The 25,204-nt window shown below is 41.6% G+C and overlaps 1 protein-coding gene across 1 annotated transcript in view; it reads left to right on the top strand.

The window, feature by feature from the left end:
• The window catches only part of ONECUT1 (one cut homeobox 1), a 33,711-nt gene extending 10,254 nt beyond the window's left edge, over window positions 1-23,457 (top strand). The window contains exon 2 of the mRNA XM_090029461.1: window positions 15,114-23,457. Coding sequence (XP_089885587.1) covers window positions 15,114-15,406 — 293 coding nt within the window. The 3' untranslated portion in view covers window positions 15,407-23,457. The remainder of the gene's footprint in view (window positions 1-15,113) is intronic.
• The last annotated feature ends 1,747 nt before the right edge of the window (window positions 23,458-25,204 follow it).

The raw sequence follows: 25,204 nt of genomic DNA, 5'->3' as shown, positions 1-25,204 counted from the left end.
TGTCAAATGTGATGGAAATTAGAGCAGTGTGAACCTGCCCATCAAGAACTGAACTGAGACTGCTACTTCATTTCATGTAGGGCACCAAGCTACCATCAAGTAATAATGACTTGTGGTCACCACTGACCTGGGCCAGATTTGAAAACATGACCTCTCACCTTGAGGTGAAAGGCTTCATATCCCATTACCAATTTCCTGAACTAGTTACTCCACTGCTGCTTGTTCTAATCTTTCAAAAACATTACAAAAGCTTAGCTATATGAAATCACCACATTTTGAGGCATATATCTACAACTGAGTCTGCCTGCAGCTGCACTGAGACATAAGCAAATCTTTAAAAGGAAGCAGCCAAAAGAAATAAATCCATAAGGCTTAAACCTACATTGTGTCTTGGCTTCGGCCTTTGCTAGTGATAGAATCAAGCCATAATACTGATGGAAACGCAGGAGCTTTTCATAGAGGAACAGCTGAGCAACATAATTCCATTGCTGCCACACACTCACACAGAAGGATTATACTCAATGCTCCATCCATAAGGAGAGACAGAAGCCTGTAGAAAATATTTTCAGAATCCTTCTTTTTATTCACATCTTGAGGTCTTGACAGTTTTCCACTGGTGACATTTTCATGTTTGAAAGAGGGTGGTCATTGCATTTTCAGCCACTGGCTGATGAACTTTTCTTTCAATGGGAGCTGTCCTGTAATTTCAAAATGTTGTATAGAGATCAGTGTATGTTTTGTCCATCTAATTTTTCTTTTCTGTTGTACATGTTGATCCTGAGGGCAACATTTTCCAAAAGAGCAGCTGTGAGAGACTGGAACTTGTTGTGGTGTGTAAATAAAATAATTTTTATTTAGGTTTAAATAAAATTAACCTGCCTTCTACTCTTTGCTTCAGATGATAACACATCTGAAGCAGAGAGTAGAAGGCAGGTTAATTTTATTTTTTGCTGTTTTCATGTGTTCCATTTATGTGATTAGGATGTGAAAATCCAGGAGTTAATGGCAGTTATCAGTTACATTATTTCATACAAAACATATATTTAGTCACACACACAATTAGATGGACAGCATGGAAACTGATTCTCTATTAGGCCTTAAAAAACAACTTCTCTTAAGGATGGTCAGGAAAAACAATCAGCATGCCTGTCTCCCTCTTGATAGAAAAGTTTAATTCTTAATATAGGTATGCAAAATATCTACTACCTTACATCCAGTTCCCTAAACTAAACAATATGAATCTCCCTTTTAGAGTTTTCAGCTGGCATTTGGTCCTTCTCCAACTGAAATCAATCTACTTGAGTAGGATTGGCCCCACTGCCTTACATATAATGCATCCAGCACATTTTAAGGATCTTAAAAAGCAGTGCCAAGTGGTGTGATATTCTCATTCTGGTAGGCAAGGCTGAAAGTTCTGTGCCACTCATATACAACTGGGCCTTAATAAGATGTATAAGGCTTGGCATGTCAATTCAGCCAAATCCCCCAGGCAACTTATAAGGAACAAAGGGAGACAAAAATAGATTGATGGACTGTATCAGGAGAATTGCTAGTGTCAAAAATCTCTGTTGCTCAGGGCGGAGGAAGATGGAAGTGACTGGAAGAGGCCATAGTTCAGCTGTAGATTTATAAGGCTCCTTGTGGCACTGATAACATTACATTGTCATATCTACACACATGTGCTGCTAGAGTCAATGTGCCTTTTTCTCTATCTTCTGCCTTGCCTTTTTCTAACCAGTCTGTCTTCAGGCTCTTTCAAACAGCCTCTGAAGGGATGTCATTCACCTGGGGGCACTGCTAGAATGGAAGAACATGGTTCTTTTTTATTAGAGGATGGGGGAAATGGCCAGCAATGCCACAGCATGCATACTAATGCTGCAATGGAGTGATCTGATTTTAGTGTGAAAATACAACACTCCAATGGTTTTAAACTTTTAACATTTTTATTAATTAAATAGCTCAGAAGTTTCAGTTTCTTCCAGGGAAATGTATATTAAAGATACAAATGCAAATTTTCCAGGGTCACCCTCTGCTACTTAAAATAAAAGGTGCATAATACCAACACCTGCTTTGTCTTACAATCCCCCAGGGCTGAATTGAAACTGGTGTCACTGAGATGAATAGTTACAGCTACTATGGCCAAACAAGCCAGCCTTCGTTCCTACTTCTGATAGATCCTCATTTTCATATATCTATGTTTTACATTTGTGTTTTGGCAAGTTGAGGGCTACAATTTATTAATAAAATTGATTGGCTGAAACTTACAGTCTTCCAGAAACCCTGTGATTGCTTTTTGTTATTACTAGACTAATTTTGTTTTTTTTGAGGGGGTTAATTTATAATTGCTATTAGAGGTCTTGTAGTTGTACAAGACAGAGAAACTATAGGCAATGCCTGCCCCAATGAATGAACTTACAAGCTAAAAACCTGGGGTAACATTCTTAAAAGGGCACCTGGCCACTCAAGTATCTAATTTTCATTGACTTTCAATGGGATTTAAGGGCCTTCAGAAAATTTTACCTTTGACCTGTTTCCCAGGGAAGTCAAGAGGAGTAGAGCTGTGTGGGAAAACACTTTTCCTACCATAAGAAAATTGTAGAGCTTTTGAACTTCTTCCCATTCTGCAGAGAGATGAAAAGGAGCCCTTTTCAAAGATTTTCATGTAACTTCAACGGTAAGAAAGACATCTGCCTCAGAGTAGCCAGTACCCTGGTGGTGGTCACGCTCCACTGGCATTGCTCTAATTCTTGTTTTGCCATGCTCCTGTGTCCCTGATGAGTGTCTTGACTACCATATGACTGACCGTGCTGAGATGGATCTCTCTCCTTCAGAATGACACCGTATTTTGACTTTTTAAAATGAAATTGCCAAGACTCTCCAAGCTGACTGACTGGTTGCTCACTTGATAGACTCCTGGAAAATAGGGAGCTGCCTGGAAGGCATGTTGTCACAGTTCATGGCAGGGGCTTAGGCCTTCTGAGCTCCTGGCTCTGCAGCAGAGTTCAAGTCAGGGCTTCCAGGACTCATTGCTGTGGAGTGGGAGCCTAGAAACCCTATGAACCCTGGCTTCAGTGTCTCAGATGCATTCTGGCATTCAGTGTAAATTCAGCCCTGGTGCAAGTCTGTAGATTACATGAGAGAGACACCGGGAATGACTTGGACATAAAAAGTTATTTGATCTTTACATACATAAATTATAGGTACATATCTCTCTTCCTTATCTAGGTGGTGATAAAATCTTGCCAGTACTTCCTGAAGTCCTTTAAGCTTCAGGCACCTTTAAGCTTAAGGCAGTTTCTAACCTATACTGAGCACAACAATGCCTTGTATGAGGCTCATTGAGAACAGCCAACCCCACAAGATGGGCAAGCTTCCTGCTCATCACTGAATGAATTAAATCAACACATTCCTACTTAGATTCTGGCAAATTGACATTTTCCAATGAGAAAAACATTCCAATCATAAAATTTTTGGCCAACCCTAAAAATAAAAAATGTACAAGGCCTTACAGTGGCTTATAGGGGGGAATTCAGATTTGCACAATAGAACCTGGAAGTTGCCTTTTTAGTAACGTTAAAATAAACTATAGATCTTTGTAGGATATGATCCAGAAGAGAGAAAATGTTTAGTGACAAGATCATCCACTTTTTTAAAATGCTCTTATGAACAAGAACCAAGATTTCACTAGGGGTGTCTGAAACAGAAAGAAAACAGCAAACCTTGTGATTAAGTTTGTGGTTCAGCTCCTGGCTCTACTAGTGATTCTAATCAGTGTGTGATCTTGATCAAATCACATGATATAGCCATGCCTCAGTTCCTGACCCATAAAACACAGATGAGGGTACCCCCTTCCTTTCACCCTAACCTTGCTCTCTCTACTTAGAGTATAAGTTTGTTAGGACAGAAACAGTTCCCTTTTCTGATATTTTTGAGCATTTTGGACAATGGGATCCTGCTCAAGATCAGGACCTCAAGCTGCTGTTGTAATATAAATTGTTATTGTAACAGAGAGATCCATCTACAGGAGCACTGGGGGCTGCTTTGTGGTGGGCTTGGAGGGCATGCGCCTGCAATATAAAGACAAGGTGATTGAAGGTAGGGCTCTAAGGATCCTTCCTGGGAATTTTCCTCTAAGGAGTGTGGAATATACAATGCTAGGAAAGAACCTGCATTAGCAGTCTGTGTTCTGCTAATGGATCACTTCAGCAATGTTCTTAGCAACGCATCAGTGCAGTGGTCTCTCACGAATATCCCTGCCATGGCAGTAAAATACTCATTGGTTTTTGTTTCTTGCAAGTGCCTATTCAAATGGCGCAGTATAAATAAAACCCTCTTAGAGACAGAGACTCTTTTTCACATAGGCTGGAAGTTGCACACAGGCTATGGACTCAGGATTGTCTGGAGAGCTCAGCTCCTGCTTTGGCACTAAAATGAGCAATAACATTTTGACATGAACCTAGGATGCTGAGTGCTGGGCTCTTAGGGCACTTGTGCACATGACAACTGTCACCATGTACACATGACAGACATTTCCTCTGTGTAACTTAATAGTGTCATAGAATACATGTGCATGAGGTTTGGGGGTTTGCAACGTTGCAAACTAAACCACATCCCCATGTAGTTTAGTTTACAGTGTTGCAAATTGCAATGATGCAGCTGTCAGCTCTCCCCCCACCCCCCCGGGCCATGGGAGAGGTGGGCAGGCTCCATCAGAAGAAAGGACTGGACCACTCACCACTTTTCCCTTCACCAGGCAGGCATCTGGCAGCTGCAGGCACCTACTGAAGGCAGAAGCAGCAAGGGACCCGATCCTTTTTTCTTTTCTTTTTTTGCAGAGCCTGCCTGCCCGGCTCTCCTGTGATCAGGGGACAAGCTGCTGGCAGGCTGAGTGGCTCCTGAGCTGTGGGGGGCCTTGGTCCTTTCCTCCATAGCAGTGGTGCCTCCACAGGGCTGCGGGGGGCTGCCCCACCTTGGAGGCAGTACTTGGCTGGATTTAACTTTTCCCCAAGCCCACTGGGGCTTTCAGCACCCCATGCACTATCCCTGCCACCTCCCCACTGCCTGGAAACCCCATGCACTGTCCCTGCCACCTCCTTGTGGCACTGATAACATTACACTGTCATAGCTACACACATGTGCTGCTAGAGTCAGTGTGCCTCTTTCTCTGTCTTCTGCCTTGACTTTTTTAACCAGTCTTTCTTCAGGCTCTTTCAAACAGCCTCTGAAGCGGTGTCATTCACCTGGGGGCACTGCTAGAAAGGAAAAGCATGGCTCTGTTTATTAGAGGATGGGGGGAAATGGCCAGCTATGCCATAGAATCCATACTAATGCTGTAATGGGGTGATCTGATTTTAGTGTGATCTTCTAGGAAAGCACAACACACCAATGGTTTTAAACTTTTAACATTTTCATAAATCAGGTGGTGGGGACAGTGCACAGGGTTCTGGAAGCCCTGGCAAGCTCAGGGAGCAGTTGAATCTAGCTAGATGCTGCCTCTGAACTGGGGCAACACCCTGCCAGCTGGCAGCCCACCCAGGCAGCCCCCGAGGAGGGGTCCACTGTGGAAGGAAAGACTGGAGCCCCCTGCAGCTCAGGGGCTGCTTGGCCCACTGACAGCTGGCCTCCCAGCCATGGGCAGGTTCTGGCTCCAATTAAAAAAAAAAGTATCGAGCCCACATCATAACATGATGGAAAAATTGAAATGGTGTGTTTCAATTAAAAACCCACTGTTTCAGTTCAGGGGGCATAAAGTAAAACCTTGGGGGTTAAACCCCTGTCACGTCTACCAGCCCCCATCATGTGTACTAAACCCGCATCACCTGTACAACCACCCATCGCATGTAAAGGTTGGGAAAGCTGAGTCCACTCTCAGGGTAGGACTTCACATTAACCCCCTGTGCCGCGTACTCTTGTTTCTGTACTTGGCCCTCTCTTTTCCTACTTAGCTGACAGGGCAGCCATGGGAAGGGAAGAGAGTTAGATTATGATTGATCCAACCCATATCTACTTCACAGCTCAGCTCTATCACAAAGCCACTATAGGCTCCATGCACTAGATATAGTTAATGCTGCATTGTCTTCTCTCCACTATACAGGTACTAGATACATTAAAAATGGATCTGTTATGAATTAAGAACAACCCCTGTCTTATAAATGTCGCTGACAACTCCACTATAGGTTGAGCTGGTAGCACTACCTATTGTAAAGGTGGCCTGACAATTCCCATTACAGTATAAGACGTGCTATTCATCTATTTGTGATTTTACCAAACTTTAAGCATTCAGACTGAAAAAGTCTATGTTGAGTTTTAGCCACAGGGAGAACATCTCTCATTGATGGTCCTTTCTAGGGTGTCCAGACAGTGAACAGGAGAGGGAGGAATCAGTCTGATTGCCATATGGAATAAATGTGAGCTGAACTAGGCATGAAGCATGGAAGAGTAGATTGGTATGATAAAAATGTAGTGGAGAAGCCAGGAGGAAGGGTATCGAGACAAGCTGGGCAAAGAGACTGGGGTAAGGAGTTGTGAAAGAGGAGATCAGGATGAAAAACTGTAGGAGGATGAAAGACCAAACTGAAACTGGGACAGACTGGCAGGCACATGAGCTGGAGGAACCTGGCTAGAAGGGAGCTGAACAGAAGAGTTTTTGCCCTTTAAAGAGAAGAATTCCTTTGCTGTCAGCCAATGTCTGTGAAATACATTAGCAACTGTATATCTCATCCTGCTTCACTTGGGACGGCATACTAGTATTACTATCAGGTGGTCTGCTAGTCTGCTATGTCACATTGGAGAGAGGTGTGCTATGGGTTCCAGCCCTGATGATGGACCAGAAAGGAGCCAGTACAATGCCACATGACAGAATGTCTCAGTTTTGATTTTCCTTGTTTTTAAAAGCCTAGGAATCTATATGAACACAAAGGTATGCTGAAAGAATGGTAAGCTGGAAAAGGCAAGCAGTCAGAAGTTTGGAAATGCCAGAATTACAGTTTCCCTCACAACCTTAAGTCAGACCCTTTGTATATGTGCATGTAATACAGTTCTTAATTGTACAATCACATACTATTTTTCCATAGAGCTCTTGCCTCCTTTATTACACAAGATGGACTGTACCTGGGAAGGGGGTGAAGTAAAGGAAGCTGTTGTCCCTAGGACAACCTCACTTGTGTTGCAGACGTTGGAAGGTGTCTATTGAATAAGGCAGGGGACTGCAGGACAGGGAGAGATGGTCTCATGACTAAGGCACTTGAATGGTCCCTGGAGAAGTGGAGTCTGTCTCTACTTCTACCACAGAGTTCCCATGTGATTCTGGGAAAAAATATTTAAACCAAACTGGTGTCACTAATAAACTGTACCTCTTTTTGACTTGAGATTCTGCTGTCTTGTTTGCCAAGGAGCTGAGCATTCACAACCAGAAGTGAAGTCAATAGGATGTATCCTTTTGAATATACAAAGTGGTATGGAAATGCTCTGTGCTCTGAGGCTGTGCATATGCTGCAGATTTACCAGGCCTGGCCATGGCATCCTCAGACATGCCACATGCATTCTGGTTCAGGAGACAGTTCCCATGAAGTAAAGTACAGGGGATGGATTAATTGTCACTGTCACTCAGCACAGAGATAGTTCTGCTGATTCTGATTCAAGAGCATAGAGCAGGGTACCTCTGCCAGGCACATGAGGTTTGCAGTGTAGATATGGCCTTAAAAACCAGGTCTGAAGCACTCAAATGGGGCATCCAAATGGGGCATCCAAAACTAGCAGAAATTTTTTTCTTAAACTCTGCAGGCCTCAGTTCTGCACATGTAAAACAACAACGAGGATAAATAAAGACAGTGAACAGCTTCTCATTCAGTAGGCACTGTCTGTCCTATACAGTACAACCACCTTTTAATAGAGATAAAATATTAAGAATGTGAGAAGAGAAAGAATGATATCATTTAATATGAATTTCCTGGGGTGCTGCCACTGAATAAATGTCTGTTAATGTTACGACCACAGTTAAGATCAGTGGCAGCACCTAAGAAAGGGTATTTCAAGTTAGAGGAGGAATCTGCCAGGTGTTTTCAGTGAGTTCCTTAGTTCTAGAATATGCTATATTCCTTGGTCCCTCACACTTTGCGTGATCCTTCCATTTGAAAAAGCCGATTTTTTTCCTGGACACTTGGACAAGCACTGATCTGTGGTGGAAGGCTAATAAAATCTGAATTATTATGGGCACTGGTTTTCTTGGCAGGTATGACACTCTACTATACAACCAGCCTAAGTCAAACTAGAATAGAGTAGTATTTTTAACTTTTTATCACTTCCACTGAGGAAGAGCCAACAGTGGGCACTTTGTGTTAAAAAGAATATAACAAAATTCATGTCTGAAGCATTGGTAGCAACAGCACAGTTAAGATTAGAATTCAGTTGTCTTTCCAGGCTCCTTTTTGACTTAAGTTGCTTGAACTGGTGCAAATTATCTGAAAATTTGAAAAGTGCCAGATGATTGTTGCTTAATCAGAAATTACAAGTATTTTACATTGTTTTACCCCATCCTTTCCACTTCTTTGATCCCAGTTTTTTAAGCAGTGCTAGTGTTTGAGAAGCTCAGGACTGAGGTGCATCTGCGGGGATCCTTGGAATAAAATGTTCCCAACTTGGGTCATTTCCTAAATAACCCTCCCCTAGAAATCTTAAATATTACGAACTGCAACACAGGGATCATGAAGCCATCAAGCTAAACAAGATAGTTTCACAATGCATAGCTGTTTCCTTTTTATCCCTATGATTCTGGGATACTGTCCTGTAGTTTTATGATCTAGACCTGGGGGGTTTATAAGTGTAGTTCAACTAGCTTTGTATTTACTGCTTGGTGTAACTGGTGACATGTTGATTCTTAATAAAGAATGTGGAGTGATGGCCTGAAGTATGTTGTTTGCCTAATCAGGATTTTGTAAGGAATGACAAATTATTCTGTGGAAAGTGTGGCTGTGCAAAGGCTGGCATTTGTGCAACCAATGGAAAGTTAAACTAAAGCATTCAGAGAGAATGAAAGTGTTTGTTATGGATGGATCATTTTGTTTCAACATTTGTTTTTTCTCATCAAGGCATCACTACAGGGCAGAGTTAAGGGTAAAACTTGAAGTTATTTTAGAGAGTTAAGATTTTTTAGATGCTTTCATTATATATTTCCATTCATTCAAATGTTTAGATCTTCCAGTTTTTCAATTTATGGATTGCCTTATAATGGTCTCTGCTAGATAAGGCAACATTCTTGTAAGGGTATTTTTAGCTCATAAATTATTAATATATTTTTTCAACATAAACTCAGCAAACAAATGTTTTGTCTGGCAATTGATTCACTAACATAATTCTAGTAAGAGTTTACTTGCATGCAAAACACTATATATTGCCTACATGTGGTCCAGTATCCTAAAGGAAAGGCAGATTGAACTTTAAATTGCTCTTCAAGACCTTTTAGGTCAAAACAACTCTAAAAAACGCCCCCATAATTTCTGAATCTCAGTTCATTTGGCCAATGTGTCATAAGACTACCTCCCAAGAATTAGATTCCAGATATTGAAAAATTATAAATTTTTTAATACTTTTCCATGTATAGAATCTAATATTTGGAAGTTTGTCTTAAATTCTTCCCCCACAAAACAGCAGCAAAACAAGTGGGGGGGGGGCAGGTGGTAGGGGAGTCAAGTGGCCCCTAGCCACCTGCCCCCTCTAACTGTTGCCCCTCTTTTTGCCTGACCCCCGCCAGTGTCTGTGCCTCCCCTGCCTTCTTCTGCTACTTGTCCCCCCTGCTGTACCCCATGTGGTGCTTTCATCTCCCTGCCACCTGCCTCTCTGCCAGCTGCCCCCCACCACTTGTGCCCTCCCATGTCTGCACCCTTGGTGCCTGCCTCCTCCATGATGCCTGCATCCCCTGGCACCTGTCCCCCCCACTACCTGCTTCCCAGAGTCTGTTCCCTAGTACCTGCCCTTGCCCTATTGCCTCTCCTCCATGCTGCTTCCCCCCACCCCATCATTGCTGCTTACCTTCCCATTACAACCCCATCTCCATCTAAAAGCATGGAGTAGACGTGACCTCCAGCCCCTGCCTGGTCATGAAAAGCGGTTGTGGTGGTGGCAGCCCTGGTCCCAACTCCAGAGCCAGAGCCAGGGCCAGGGTCAGGGTCAGGGAAAGGCCCCTGGCAGCTGTGATGGGACAGTAAGCAGTGGAAGGGTTGGAGGGAGGGAGTATGAGGAGGGAAGACAGAGGAGGCAAAGGTGTGGTGGGGAGGGAGAGGCTGTGAGGGACAAGTGGGGGTGGGAAGCAGCAGCTGCAGCTGAAACTCTGATGCCAATCCTGGGCTTGGGCTTGGAATTGGAGCTGCAGCCACTGCCCCCATCTCATCTTGTACTTGAATCTAAGATGTGCCCCCCCTCCCCGTGAATGGGGAAAATAACCTTGTCTTGGATTCAGGTAAATATAGTATTACCATAACTGGCCCCAGCCTTGGCCCAAGTGAGGACTAGACAGATGCAGTGACTAGACTTCCATTTTTAACTTTTGAGGAAGTTGCTCTAGGTTAGCACTTAGAGATGATTAATAGGGAGGCATAGTGCTACATAAACTTGCATTCACACTGGCCTCCTGTGTCTGTCCAGTGGCTAATCTCCATGTCTTTCCATATAACACATTCACAAGTGACAAATTCACTTTAGGAATGGAGAATAAAACCACACCAAGAAAGTAAGAGGAAAACATTACATTAAACAGAAATGTTGTAACTGCGATTTACTGGGCCATTGTTCCTAGTGTCAAAACATAGTTCAAAATATATAATTATCTGGGCCTGCAAGACTGTAATAAAATCCTGTTTTCTCTCAGTTCTTTATCCCTCTTCCAATAACAAGATGCTACTGAAAATGGATTGACAACAAATAATGAAAGATAAAAAATGTGAACTTGAAACCTCAGTAAATTTCCACCTCACTTCACAGGGATATTACATAGTTATACGGCCATCACTAATGGGCATTATCAAAGCTTAAATGCCTCAATGATAGTGTTTTCTTAGTTTTAATAGACAATAATAAAGGCATCATTTTCTTCATTAGATCTTTTCTCTTTTTCTCTAGCTTCTCTACCCGGTAGAAAATTACAGTAAATCCAAGGAGATAAAATTACAAGAACATCACTGTACCGCCTAGACCAGGGGTCAGCAACCCCCAGGACATGTACTGAGCATGGCACACAAGGCCATTTTGCTCAGCACACCACCACCAGCCTGGGCTCTAGGCAGCTGCTGCCAGCCATGAAGCCCGGGCTGCTCCCAGCAGGCGGCTGGGCAGCTACAAGCCCTGCTGCAAGCAGACTGGGCTCCGTGCTTGGCAGTAGCTACCCAGAGCCTGGGCCAGTTGCAGTCAGGAGGCTGCAAACATCTGCTCCAGGCTGCATCATTAGCTCCATACCAGTGGGTGCACATGAGCCTCGGAGCTGACAGTGGTGGGGGAGGCCTGAGGTAGAGCAACCCCAGCCTCTTCCCCGTTGCTGGCACAGAACTGACGACTGGGCTCTGGAGCCTGGCGCAGCTGTTTGTAGCCAGCCTGGGCTCTGGACAGCTGCAGCAGGCAGCAAGCAGGCTGCAAACAGCTGTGCCAGGCTTCACAGCCCTGACATCAGCTCCATGCCAGCAGTGACTGCAGGTGGACCTCAGAGCAGATAGCAGGAGGGCCATGCTGCCTCTATCCCCACCATCTGCTCCGAGGCACACATGCACCTGCCGGTATGGAGCTGATGCCAGAGCCCGGAGCAGATGTTTGCAACTGGCTCAGGCTCTGGGTAGCTGCTGCCAACCACAGAGCCCAGTCTGCTTGCAGCAGGGCTTGCACCCACCCAGCTGCCTGCTGGGAGCAGCCTGGGCTTCGTGGCTGGCAGCAGCTGAGCCCACCAGACTCCCACCCACTCCGAGCCCAGCATCTGGTTCTGTGTGTTTGTCTGCCTCTGGTTCTGTGTGTCTGTGTCACACACACGTGTCTGGCTGTGGATGTTCGTGTGCATCTGTCTGTTCTGGGTGTGTTCTGGTTCTCTGTGTTTGTGCACATGGTTCTCTGTGTGCATGTGAGTGTGCATGTGCGTGTGTATGTGGTACGTCTGGTTCTCTCTCTGCTCTCCTTTTCCTTTCTCTCTCTCCTCTTTCTCTTATTTGCCTCTTTTTTGTCTATCTCTCATTGCAACATGCTCAACAAAAAAGGAGTACAGAACAACAAAGGCAACATTTATGATTATTAAATATACTAATATGCTGTGTGTCCTGCCATGTACCCCCTCCCCACCCCCATTTTGCTTTTCTGGTATGCGGGCACTCCAGTACCTTCTAAGGTAGAGGTGGTTTTTTAGGCACTCCGGCCAAAAAACATTGCCTTCCCTGGCCTAGACTTATTTTGGTAGACAGGGCCAGGCCACCTGTTCATTGGAAGGTGCTAAGATGGGAAACTTTCTCCCGAGGATTGTCTTCCTGATTGTCCTGACAGGGGCATGAGAAACCATGGGCTCTCTAGTATGATTTGTGGGAGCTGGGAAAGTGGTTTGTGCTCATGGTCTGGTTGCGTGTCCCAGACCTTACCACTTCCAAGGGAATATACGTTTAAAGACGACTCTGTGGCACAGGGGAAGAAAGGTCCAATTTGAATGATCTGTTCCAGATTAGCTCTGTGTTACCAGAGGAGGACCATGAGCACTACCCAGGCTGCAGCTGCAGCCCACCAGATTCCCTTAGGCACAATCTCAATCTGTGAGATCCTGGATGGGGATAATCCCTGCCACTGGGGTGCCTAATCTGCCCATTCTATGCCAGAAAGAGATCTTTGAAATATGATGGAGCCCGAAGTTTATTCACGACTTGGGTTTCTCTTATAAACAGGTAAAGATCCTCCTAGTGATTAAATGTAGGAGTAGAAAACATTAAAGAGAACTGTGTATTAAATGCCCTATCTCCTTTGGCATGAGATTCTGCTATAGTATGCAATTAATGCCCACTCATATCCTGAAAATGAGACATACCAATCTGTGGTCTGTTCCCCAAGAGAAGTGACAAAAACCCTCTCCCTGGGGCATTTAAAAGTGCCAGCCAACACACCAGAGAATACATACCCGAAGACAGTCTCATGCCAACAGGGAGATTCTCTGGGTCAAATTCAGAGATGACTCTAAGGGAGACTAAATTACTGTAATATTCACTAGCCTCCACTATCTATGGCACACCAATTTAGACTCTCTCAAGAGCCCCTCAAACTTAATTAGGGACTCATGTAGACTCACATGCACTCCAACCTACAGCCTACACCCAACTCCAGCCTTTATGCATCATTCTTGAATTTTGTCCACTGCTTCTAAACATAAAGGATTTTAAGAGGATATAAATCAGTGTAACTCACCCTTCAAAAAGATGAGAGAAGTGAGGTGTGAAAAATGCAATGAATAGATGGATGCAATAATTAATTAAGTTGGGGCATGTGCCATTTTATCTGCCATGATGAGTAGCTCTGAGATGGCATAAAAAGGTGCAAGTTACACATCAGCAGAGACTCACACATCACAAAGACTGTTGTTAGATAGATATTACCTTCCCCACATGTTACATACTTTTTAGGTGGGAGTGTCTACCCAGGAAAAGACAAGCTAAGTGGGCTCCGAGCATCTCGAATTACAGGTGTGTGGGCCAGGAGTATCTCTGGTTGTTAGGCTGGTTGTGTTGAGGTAACATCAGTCTGCTCCACAAGGCCAGTACAAGCAATTTGTGGTCTTACAGCATGCCAGGATGTATCACTCCCAGTGCCCCCTCCATGTGGACGGTCTTTCCTCCTGGATTGTACTGCCCAAACTGGCAAAGGTCTTACGAGTCGGGCAGCCACAGGGAAGCTGGCAGTTGTGGTGGAGCTGTGGGAGAGCCAAAGAGCCAGGCAGCAGGGCAGCCTTGGGGGAGCTGGCAGCTGCCAGTGAGCTGCCAGAGAACCAGAGAGCAGGACAGCTGGGGTCTAGACTGGGCAGCTCCTCGCTACACCCCTGCTCATCAGCCCTCAGGCTGCAAGTCAGAGCTGTGCACTTCAGAGAGGGTATTAACCCTTAATGTTTGACTGCTCACAGCATGATCTGACTTTAAAGATGCCTAACATTCCTTAGAGTGTGAATTGTAACATCTGACAACACCCTAAGTGTGTGGCAGTAGGTCCAAGTATGGCCTTAGTCACATAGGGAAGAGAGACTGGGCAATCTGTATTTGATAGAAGCTGCTCTGGGACCAGGTCCCAGGTCACAGAGCAACATTTTCCTTGTCCCCTCTCCTCAGGACCAGATTCACACATAGGTAAACTAGACACATGCCTAGGGCCCTAAGTGAAGAAGGGGTCCAGCTGTGTTTATTTTACTTATTATAATTATTGAGTAAAAAAAGTAATATAAAAATGTCATCTTCAGCTGGGGGCCCACAAGTTGGTTTGCCTAGGGCCCACTAAAGAGTAATCCACCCCTGCCCTTCCCTACCATTGCAGCAGCAGCACCACTGAAGGAAGAGCAGCAACTCTTCATGCCCTTTCTGTAGCAACAATAACTCTCTCTGCTGTTGTGGTGTTAGCTGTGGGGTCCTGCTACTCTCCCAAGTCCTGGCTGGGCTGCAGCTCTGCTGTCTGCAGTGCAGACTGTCAGGGAGCCAACTGCTCTCACTCCCACCCCCTTGGGCGGGTGGTGGGGAAAGCAAAGTATGAGGAGGTGCTAGGGAAACAATGTCCGCAGGTTACATGTGGCACTACAAAACATAGCACAGCACTGCAGAGAAGTTCCTGTTTTAAATTGGAATTTTTACTGGTAGGTACACAATCTTTGTGGCAGGCTGAAAATATGCATGCTAGCTTTTTGTAGCAGTAAAACAATCTCTGTAAGCTCTACAAACATAGTGTGTGTCCACAGCCTGTGTCTGGATGTAGGGTGATTTGCCTTGACCACATTATATATTGCCTGTACATTTGGAAGATATGAGATTAAATGACTGATTCTCCCAGTTCTCTCGCTTCATGCATTATAGCATCCTCTTCTTAAATGTTCCCTTTGTCTAAATTCTAAAATCTACTGTGTTTTATTGCAGCATGCAAAAGGAAAGAACAAGAACATGGGAAGGATAGAGGAAATACACCCAAAAAGCCTAGGTTGGTCTTCACGGATGTCCAGCGTCGAACTCTACATGCAATATTCAAGGAAAATAAGCGTCCATCCAAAGAATTACAAATCACCATTTCCCAGCAGCTAGGGTTGGAGCTGAGCACCGTCAGCAACTTTTTCATGAATGCACGGAGGAGGAGTCTGGATAAGTGGCAAGATGAGGGCAGCTCCAATTCAGGCAACTCATCATCTTCATCAAGCACTTGTACCAAAGCATGAAGGAATAACCACAAACTAAACCTCGGTGGAAAAGCTTTAAAAATAAATAAATAAATAAAGACCAGGACCTCAAGATAGCAGGTTTATTCTTAGAACTATTTGAAAAAAATGTTATTTATAAGTCCAAAGAAACCAAAGACTTATTTCACCTGCATTATGACTTTGTTCTGAGACACACACTTTAGTAGGACGACAACTTGCAAAAAAATAAATAAAAAAGAGAGAAAAAGGAATGAAACAACAACAAAAAAGAGAGCGAAAAGAAAGAAACCACTGTTCTTACACCTTCATCCATGATCATTTTCACCGTACGTGGCTGTTTAGTGGTTTGGAGCATAGTGATTTCTTGTCATTGAATGGACATCTTTTCAGATATGGCTCTTCATTTCCACAGAAATTGCCATGAAGGTGTATAGTGTATCCGTACTGTGTACACACCAGTGGTTAGGGACTCAGTCAGGGCTGGTCTTCTGAAGGGGTTGTTGTGCTATAGCATGACCAAAATAGCGTGGAGTCGTCTGAATTCATTTGAATGGTAGTGTGATTTTGCTGTTTTATTGTTTGAACTTACCTGGTGCAACACCTGGAGACAAGTTCAAACTAGGCAAAGAAATTTTGAATGATACCTAAACCAGTGCATTCTCTTTGTTTGTTAAGGAATGTTCAGATTTAAAAAGTAAAACAATATTCCATCCATAAAAAATCGACTAGCTACCAAAGAACACATTTAATATTATATTGCAGGTATTTTATTGCAATGATTTTAATATTCCAAAGCTATTTTTACACAAAATACTATGTAGAGTTATAGGTATAAACTAATCTAACTGTATAACACATAACTTGTAATCAAGACTGTTATTTGCAATTATTAAACCACTTTAATATTTGTTTCCATAATTGGCAAGAAAGAATGTAGTGTTAGTTGTAGCCGTATATACCAGTGTAATAGCACAGATGCTAATAATGGGCTCCAGCTCCCATAAAAGCAAAGAAGCATTTTAGTGTTGGCTTCAGCAAAAAGAGAATAGAGCCGTTACAGCTGTGTGTAAGAATAATGTGAAATCTGCCATGTATGCACACATGTATTACACTGTCCCTGGCTGATGTTGCTGAAAGCTCATCTCATTGAATGCTATGAAAAGACCATCTTTTCTTACCAGTCTGTTCTAGGTAAAAATAACTCAGCTCTCCCATCTAGACCTCAAACATTATAGTTAGTTCAATTTGATGCATTTTGTACACAAAAATAAGAAGTATGGATTAATCTAAAAACTATGTGGTCTAGTTTTTAGACCACAATGTGGTCTAGTTTTTAGACTTTGCCTTGTTGACATCAATGGCCTTTTTATCTATTGACTTCATTGGAAAATGAATCATGCCCTGAGTTGGGATGTTCTTTTGCTTCCAGATTCTTTTCCCATTTAAAATAATGGCACATCTCTTGTTAAGTTCAGTGGAGCCAGCTCCAGAAGAGTACTGCTGGTATTTTGGGGGGCAAATTCTGGTTCCATTGAAGTCAACAGCAAAATTCCCATGCAGTTTAGTGAGAACAGGATGTTGTCCAATGTTTTCTATTTGCATCTATTTAAGTTTTTATTCTAGCACATTCTTTCTTGCTCATCTGTTAACCAGGATAATGCATGAAATAGTTTAAAATTAGTAGTTGAGAAGCATTTAAATACTCTGTTGCTAACAGAACTTTAGAAGAAGTTTAATTTGTTCCATTCATACTATGATAAAATCCAAAAGAAAACAGTGTAAAGTCTGCATATAAAGTTCTGATGTAAAGGGGGGGTTTAAAAAAATTAACATGTGCCTGTTAGCTCTCTAACTGGTATTTCAGATTACTGCAGCAAAATTTACTCAGTATCTTAAATTCCAAATTAACCAAATGCAGGTATATGTCCCATTATTAGGATGAGAAATATGTAATCTCAATACCTATATTAAAACAAATTGAAGGTAAACTAGAATCCAATATATGTTAACAGTAGCAGAAACTATACTCTTGTTATAAAATCCAATTAAAATGCTAAAGACAAAGAAATTAAGTAACTTTGCAGCACCATTTATTTTCTAAGTCAACAGTGTTTGGTCAAGTTTCAAGCTATACAGTTAATTTACAAATAGGTGTTTACAATGCAACTTAAATAGCTCCTTATTAAAACAACGTTAAACAAGAACAGGATGTTTGGCACCAAATATTTCTCAACATTTTTCTATGTTAAACCCATTTTTAAAACTGACAATGCTATTGTCTATTGAAAGGTGGTCTGTTCATATTTTAGAGTTGCTAGCTTACCTGAAATTCTAGCAAGCTTTCTTTTAAATGTCCATACTCAGTGAGACACAATTAAAGTTGAAACACTAATACGAAGATATAAACTTACATTTATGCTATCTTATCAATGCAATTTCTTTAAGGTAGTAGTAATAAAGGACAATAACTAATATTTTGCTTTTTCTAGGAACACACTACTGTGTAGCTTATAGGTTAGAAAGAAAGCCTTATTTATTTAAAACTTGAGAATTTAAAAATGCAGGGAAATTCAGAGTACATTACCGCATTTTTAGTATGTACATTGTAATGTCTTTTGAAACTATTTGCTTAAACCAAAGAAAACTTTCATACCAGCATTATATTTGCACCCAATATGCAATTTCAGGATCTCTGCGATATATACACACATTTACACACATAGACTGATGCTCAAGTTACAGCCTAAAAGTGGTTTTTCATATGTCTGTTTAAGCATATTTAGACCTTTTGTTTTTAAAAGCCATTATGAGCAAAGTCACCCTTCCCATAAGCAATATACTAATCATACTTCAAAGATGCAGAAAACACGCTTTCCTTTACTTCCTTTTTAAATATGAAGCAAAATAAGTATGGAATTCTTCATCCTCATTAGCAAGTTGTTTTACCTCTCAGTGTACTGCCCTCTGCGTTGACTGAAGCATAGACAGTAGATTATTTGGTGCACCCTGATTCTTATCATTTCTTGTCTTTAGCAATGGTCACCCAGGAAGGTAAACACTATTTCTAAAATTAAACTTAAAATTCTACATAAAGGACAAAATCCTGCCCCTATAGAAGTCAGTGGAAGTCTTTCTATTGACTTCAATGCCATCAGAGTTTCAGCCAACATTTCCTGTCAAATTTTAAATTCCTACTAGGCCACCAGAGTACCACCAAGCTACTGGTTTAGGACCTAAGATTGACAAGAAACAGGAAAGGAAGAAAAAAAATGGAAAATGCTTGGAAATGCCAAGAGGCTGGGCTTCAGTCAAAGTTCATCAAAAACTAGTGGGCATTGGAAACGTGCACTCAGTTCTTGGAGTGAATCCAAAAGTTATCAGAAGGACCCAAAAGAGGGGTGGCAAAGAGGTTGAACATTTTAATCCATCCACATTGTAAATGCATTATTAACTTTCCAGAAAACCACCATAACACTGCTACTTTTTGGCTCCCATATTACTATCCAAGGGCCTCATCCTATGTCCTTACTCAGGCAAATCAAACCAGAAACCAATGTGAAAAAAACCTAGAATGGGGTTTTTTGCCTGAGTGCTTGAGCCTGCTCCTTCTCAAGACAGTGACAAAATCCCTATTGATTTCAGTGAGCTACCTGTTGTCCTGCTTTCTCATGTTGAAAAGAATCTTGCTCAACAAGTGGCCCCCTTGAAGTCAATGGAGCTACTTGTGGAGTTAGGTGTTCCTCTGAGTAAAAGAGAGGTGCATAATATGTCTCTGAATAGGGCTGGTTCCTGAGAAGGACTTCAGAATCGAGCCGTTGCATCAGTGGGCATTCTGCCCGAAGTGGACAGCCTGTCCTTGGAGGGCAAGAAAACACTGCTGATCTTGTTATACCAAAGAGTCTTAGGACACTTCTCTTCACCTAAGTTGTAAAAAAGAAAAAAAAGAAAAAAAAGACATATTTTCCCTGGAAAGGTGATCCTTCCCCTTCCTTCTCTTCTCCTCCTCCTTTGTACATAAGGATGAAAACTATGCATTTAGCAAACAAAGAGAAAGCACTTATCCCTTTTCTATCTAGCTGTGTTTAGGGTGCATTCAAAGGCCCAGAGGCTAATTTTGAGACTGCTTAGCCTCCTGGTTTATTATTGTGGTGTGGTTAGCTTTACAATACATTTGGTAACTATTTGCTAAAGACAAAGAAGCAAAAGGTAAGGGATAGCTACTTCCACGTATTTAAAAAAAAGAAAAAAAAAGAAAAAGTGTGTAAAGATCTACTATTTATAGTGTGAACCAAAGACGCTACCTCACTCGATTTCCATTGGTGATTTTAATCACATTGATGATACCAAAGAATACCAAAGATTTTTCATGCACGGCCTTAGTCTGTAAAGGGAACTCATACTCTTTCTTTAAATACCCCCTACCCCTTCCTCAATCTTCACTCAGTGTGTAAACTTGTCTTCATTCTTAATAATAATGATAATAATCTTATAAATACTACTATTACTACGACTGCTACTTCTGATGATGATGATGATGATGATGATAATAATAAAGCTCTAGGCAAACATGTTGCAAACTTTGTAAACTCATAGGACGAGTGCCTTGCTTGAACCAAAGTGTTAAACCGCTGTTGACCTCTTTATCTCTCACCTTATACTCTTTGAATACCTCAGCCTGTTAGAAAGGCCACTAATGAAAAAAAGGAATAATTCTTCACCGTGGTGCTTTTTGCCGTGCAACCATGCAATGAAACTTTCTTTGATACCAAAGGAAAATGTTTTTTTCCACTTTCTTGCTGACAAACCAAAGGTTCCTTCTTCTTTCCCCCTGAAAGCAGCTTGAGTCCCTCTACTCAGACAGGCCGTGCATTTCTTTTACCAATTCCTCCAAATACCTCATAGTAATAAATCCTTAGGGTTATGTTGTATAGAGAGTCTATGTGATAAGGCAGAACTTACTAGTTTGATAATTGTTAAGGTTACTTAAAAAAAAGCTTTATAATTCTTATTTATTTTGTAGGGGTTGTTTTGTTTATACGTTTCTTTTTTATCGTTTGGGTTTGGGTTTCTTTTTTCATTTCCTTTGGCAGAACTGCTCTGTTATACTCAAGGAAGACCTTATTCCTGGAACTGTTTCAGAGGCTGGATAAAGATTGTTGTTTGCAAAGAATGCAAGGAAGAGAAAAATGGCTTACATTTCTTTTGTTTAAATTGAGATGCTTTGTGTTTGCTAGTCAATGTTCTTTTCCACAGGGTAAAAGTATTCTCTGCTGTGATAAATGGGTTCCTATTTTTTTCTATGATGTGCTGTGATTTTTAATTTAATTACATTTTATATACGCTTATTTAATCACTGCTTTAATTTATGACTATGTAGTGAAAAAAATGTATATAGTAGATTCCAAGACGGCCAAAGCTTTATGTTACAATCTTTTTGTTCTTGATGCTAAGATAAACTGAAGGAGAGTGCTTCTCTTGACTGCAGGGTGTATCTTCAGACTTGTCTTAGCATGCACTTCAATGTGTGTTACAAACACTGCCAGGTTATCCCCCCCACCCCCAAAAAACTTGTACATGCCAAAATGAGTGTTTCAAGGTAGTACTTTTGTCACTTAGAAAGCAGAAAGGCATTATTAGTGTGTTTTTCATTTAATTTATTTGTCTTTTTCTAGAAAGGTTATTTTGTGGGTAAGACCTGCACATCCAAAGAATTTAAACATTGTTTAATGTTTTAAAAGCACTGGCATTTGTGAGAGACTTTACTGACTTTTTTTTGTTTGTTTTTATTTGCCATTCGCACGGGTATAGCAAGTAGAGGATGTAAAACTTTAGAGAAAAGCTAACTTGAATTTGGAAATGCTCTTAATACATGATGATACAGGCATTGCCAAGCCCCCCTACCTCACCCCTCATCCCTTAACTGCTTAGGTTAAGACAGAGGAAGGTTACTGCATAAAGAAAGCTGTAGGGTGAGGTATCACTCATCATATAGTGGTGCTGGCTCCTGCTCCATTTGCGGTCAATGGGAAAAGTTACACTGAATTCAGCTGGGTAAGATAGAGCCATGAGAGAGTACTGTTAGAAGCAGCTGGTCTGCTGGACACAGTTATGGGGTGCATACACTAAAGCAGAACAGGACAGTTTTTCAGTCCTAGCAAGCAGCCATTAGGCATGACAATATTTCATGTTGCAGGAATTTTCCTCCACCTTTCTCTCCAAGAAAATTGGCAGAATAAATATGTCCAGTCAAGCCCTTAAGCAAGCACTTAACTTCAAGCACAGCTGTAGTCTCATTAATGTCAAGGAGACTCCTCAGGTCCTTCTAGTTAAGCATGTGCTCAAGGCCTTGATTCAGGAAAACACTTAAGCCCATATTTAAAGTTAAGCACAGTGCTTTCCTGCATGAAGACTAATTTAAGCAGATGATTAAGTGCTTTCCAAACTTGGGGTCAAAGTGCTTTGATAGATCACATCTGGTAAATATATTTAAGGTGACAGTCACCCCTGAGGAGAGCCCAATTGTAAGTCTTATTAACTTTGTAGAGGAAACTCAAGGGGCCTTGATTAATTAGGAGGCCTTGTGCTTTGTATTTGCCCAGGCTGTATTCAACCCCTGGCTATGACAATACAAGAATATTTGATTACCCGACTGAACCAAAATAGAAGGAAAGTGCATACCCCATGAATGCACTGTACTGTATCTTGGAGTGGATCCTATATCTGGCATCATGCTGAACGACTTTAGAGGGAAAAATCAGTTTTGAATTAAAATCCCCAAAGTAATGACAATGATAATTACAGAGCTGATGATGGCGTCATGGCACAGAAAATACGATGCCAGTTACTTGTATTTTATTTTGCTTGAGTGCTAGATTCTGTTTCAACTAAATGTCGTGTACCAACATGATTTGTGATTGATGTAAATATTTTCTTTTTGTGCACAATAGTTAAACTCAAGGTCTATGTTGTTTGCATTTTGGGGATGTTTGCTGGGATCAGGGAGGGAATGACAAAGGGAGGGTTTGAGCTTTTGGTCAAAAATTACACTTTCTAGATACATTTTTTATACTTCAAGTATTGAAAATGGGGCAATATAAATGCTCTGAAATGCAGGATCATTAAATGGTCTATTGGTAAGCATTGGTTAATTGTCAGCTTTTAATACATGAACTAATGCCGTGCAATGAATTATGTTTCAAGTGGGGGGAAACAAAAAGTTGTTAGTCTATTAATCCAACATTAGCTATGAAACACTGGACAGAACTGTATTTAGAAAAAATGTTTTCTGTTTCTGCTTTTAGTATTTTGATTTTTCATGGTATGTTCTGCATTTATTGCATAATCAGTGTGGAATCATTTTAGTTTTGCAGTATGAACCAAACAACAGTATTAAAAGAAAATAAAGTTTAAAGCATTGTCTTTTACTTGCTTCAGTAGTTGTCTTCATAACCCTTGTGTGTACTGTCCAGTTCAAACTATACAAATGACCTTTATTAATTTGAAGACCTCCTTCAAATAACAGTTTGCTTTAATAACCTTTCCCCCATATCCCTATGCTTTTACTTTTCCATGCTCAGTGTACCTATGATCTTTACTAATTTTTCAGCGCAAGTCCAGTTTCCATGTTCAAGTTAGCTTGATTGTTCATAACATAAAGAGGGCGCCAAAGACAATCATCAGATATAAGATCAGTAGAGGTAGGGAAATCTTCCAAGAGCAAAAGGGAGTTCTTCCATAGCAATGAAAAAAAATGAAAACCAAGAGAAGATTTTGATACGAAGATGACTTCGCTGCCATTTTAAGTTTGCCAGTTAGAAAGCAGTAGTAGTTTATACATTGCATCCGCATTTCAGACTAAGTGATTATTGTACCTAATTACAGTTTATTGCTAATATTTCCTCAATCTCTCTCTTAGTCAAGCGCTTCTTCTGTATTTTTGTGTGTAGTTACAAGTGTAATGCGCTAGGCATTATTCTGGTTTGTTTATGGGTATCTCCTGTACTGCATTAAGATTTAAGTTACTTTTTTAAGCTTTGCTACTGTTCTCACTTTATGCCGTGCAATATCATCTGCTGTGTTTGCTAAGCAAAAAAAAAAAGAAGAAAAAAAAGAAAAGAAAAAAAGGAAAAAAAAAGAGCAAGTGATGATGTCATCATGCTTTTCAGTGTTAAAATGTTTCAGCGTTTATGTAGTCACAAAATGTAGTAAATAAAAGGTTGGATTTTCCAGCACTTTAAATTTAGATATTTCTTGCCTTCTTTTGTTTCTCCATATGCAGTCACAACATACTAAGCTAATTCTTGGCTTTCCTTTGGAAGGGACAGTGGGGCTTTCAGCTGCAGTAGTGGTTAGGTCTTTACAGAAATAGCATATGCAACAATGACATCATGAAGGCAGCATAGTGGTGTGCTACCTCAGAAGCATCCTAGGGAAGATACAGTGGCTCAAGGAGCCACAGTTATCTATCTGCTCCCCCCTCAGTCCATATCATGGAGGTTATTGACTATATTAACAGTAAAATACCTCTTGTCCCCTTATCTGCTGGCTTGCACTTCGGAGGGTTCGGAGCCAAAGCACCACTAGTACCATGCCCGCTCTCCACCTCCAGATAGCCCACCCTGGAAGCGGAGAAGGAATGTTCTTTCTCCCACTCATGGCCTGCAGTGGGCCACTGTCCAAGGCACAGTCTGGCTCAGAGAAAGAAGTAAGTCAGAATAATTTCAAAGTGGCAAAAAACATACTCCAATGTCCTGAATTTCTAATTCAGTCACATGTTTTTACTTGCGCTGTTGAACTGTCTATAGGAAAGCCTTTGGATGTCTGACAACAATTCATGACTTACTATTCAACAGTAAAAGTTACTTCTCCAGATAGAATAGAAAACCTAAGGAAAGGTGGACAACTGGTGATGGTGTTTGTTCCTGTGATAGTCCTGCATAATGGCTTGCAAAGTAATCTGAATCCATCTAGAGGTAGGGAATCTGTATAGAAAGGAGGAGACCAGGAGAATATTGAAAGTAGATCCTTTTCACATCAAATCTTCTGGTCAATCTTCTGTCAGTTTGAGGACAACAAAAACACAGGAAGAGAAAACAAGAAGTTAACAAGGAGGTAGCTCAAAAGTAGAGATCACATTGCCTACCAATGAGAAGGGCACAGGGAGACATTCACTGGTGCCAGTGAATACTGTGAGCTTGTTTGTTCCATATAACAATATCCCTATTCAATTCAGTGCACTGCCACCACTGCTACACAGAGGAAGTGAGGCCTTTGGCTGGCTCGGATTGTAACAACAGCTTGTAACCACTATAGAAGGGGACAACACGCTTCTAATGGCAACTGTTCTTGGATGTGGAGGAAAAGTTTTTGTCCTAATTCCCCATTAGTCTATCATCTAGTTTTGCTTTGCATTCCAACGATTCTCAGTCTGGGGATGGGTATTGTGGCAATAGGTTAGGTTATCTCTGCTTGTACAGTGGAATCTTCCTTGGGGACTGCAGCTTGATAAGCTGGAGAAGCTTGTATAACTCATGTATACAGTGCATCAGGAGTTTTGATCCCCAAATGCCACCTCACCCCCACCACCCCAACCACACAGGTCAGGCAAGAATCAGATGAGAAATAGGCCATTGGTCATAACATGGTCCTCCATGTTGGCTGATGAGTCATTGGCCAGCCTGTGTGCATAAAAGTCAGCTATGTAAACCCCGTGATGTAGCCATCCCATTAAAAAATGGCATAGCTTTGTTTATGTTCCTGCAATGTGTAACAGAGTGGGAAGGATTAGAGTCCCTACAGTGGAATTTGTGGTGATGG

This window comes from Crocodylus siamensis, chromosome 15 (genome assembly GCF_052110815.1).
Source record: "Crocodylus siamensis isolate JL-2025a chromosome 15, ASM5211081v1, whole genome shotgun sequence".
Taxonomy (NCBI): domain Eukaryota; kingdom Metazoa; phylum Chordata; order Crocodylia; family Crocodylidae; genus Crocodylus; species Crocodylus siamensis.
This window is presented reverse-complemented; position numbering and strand designations above follow the sequence as displayed.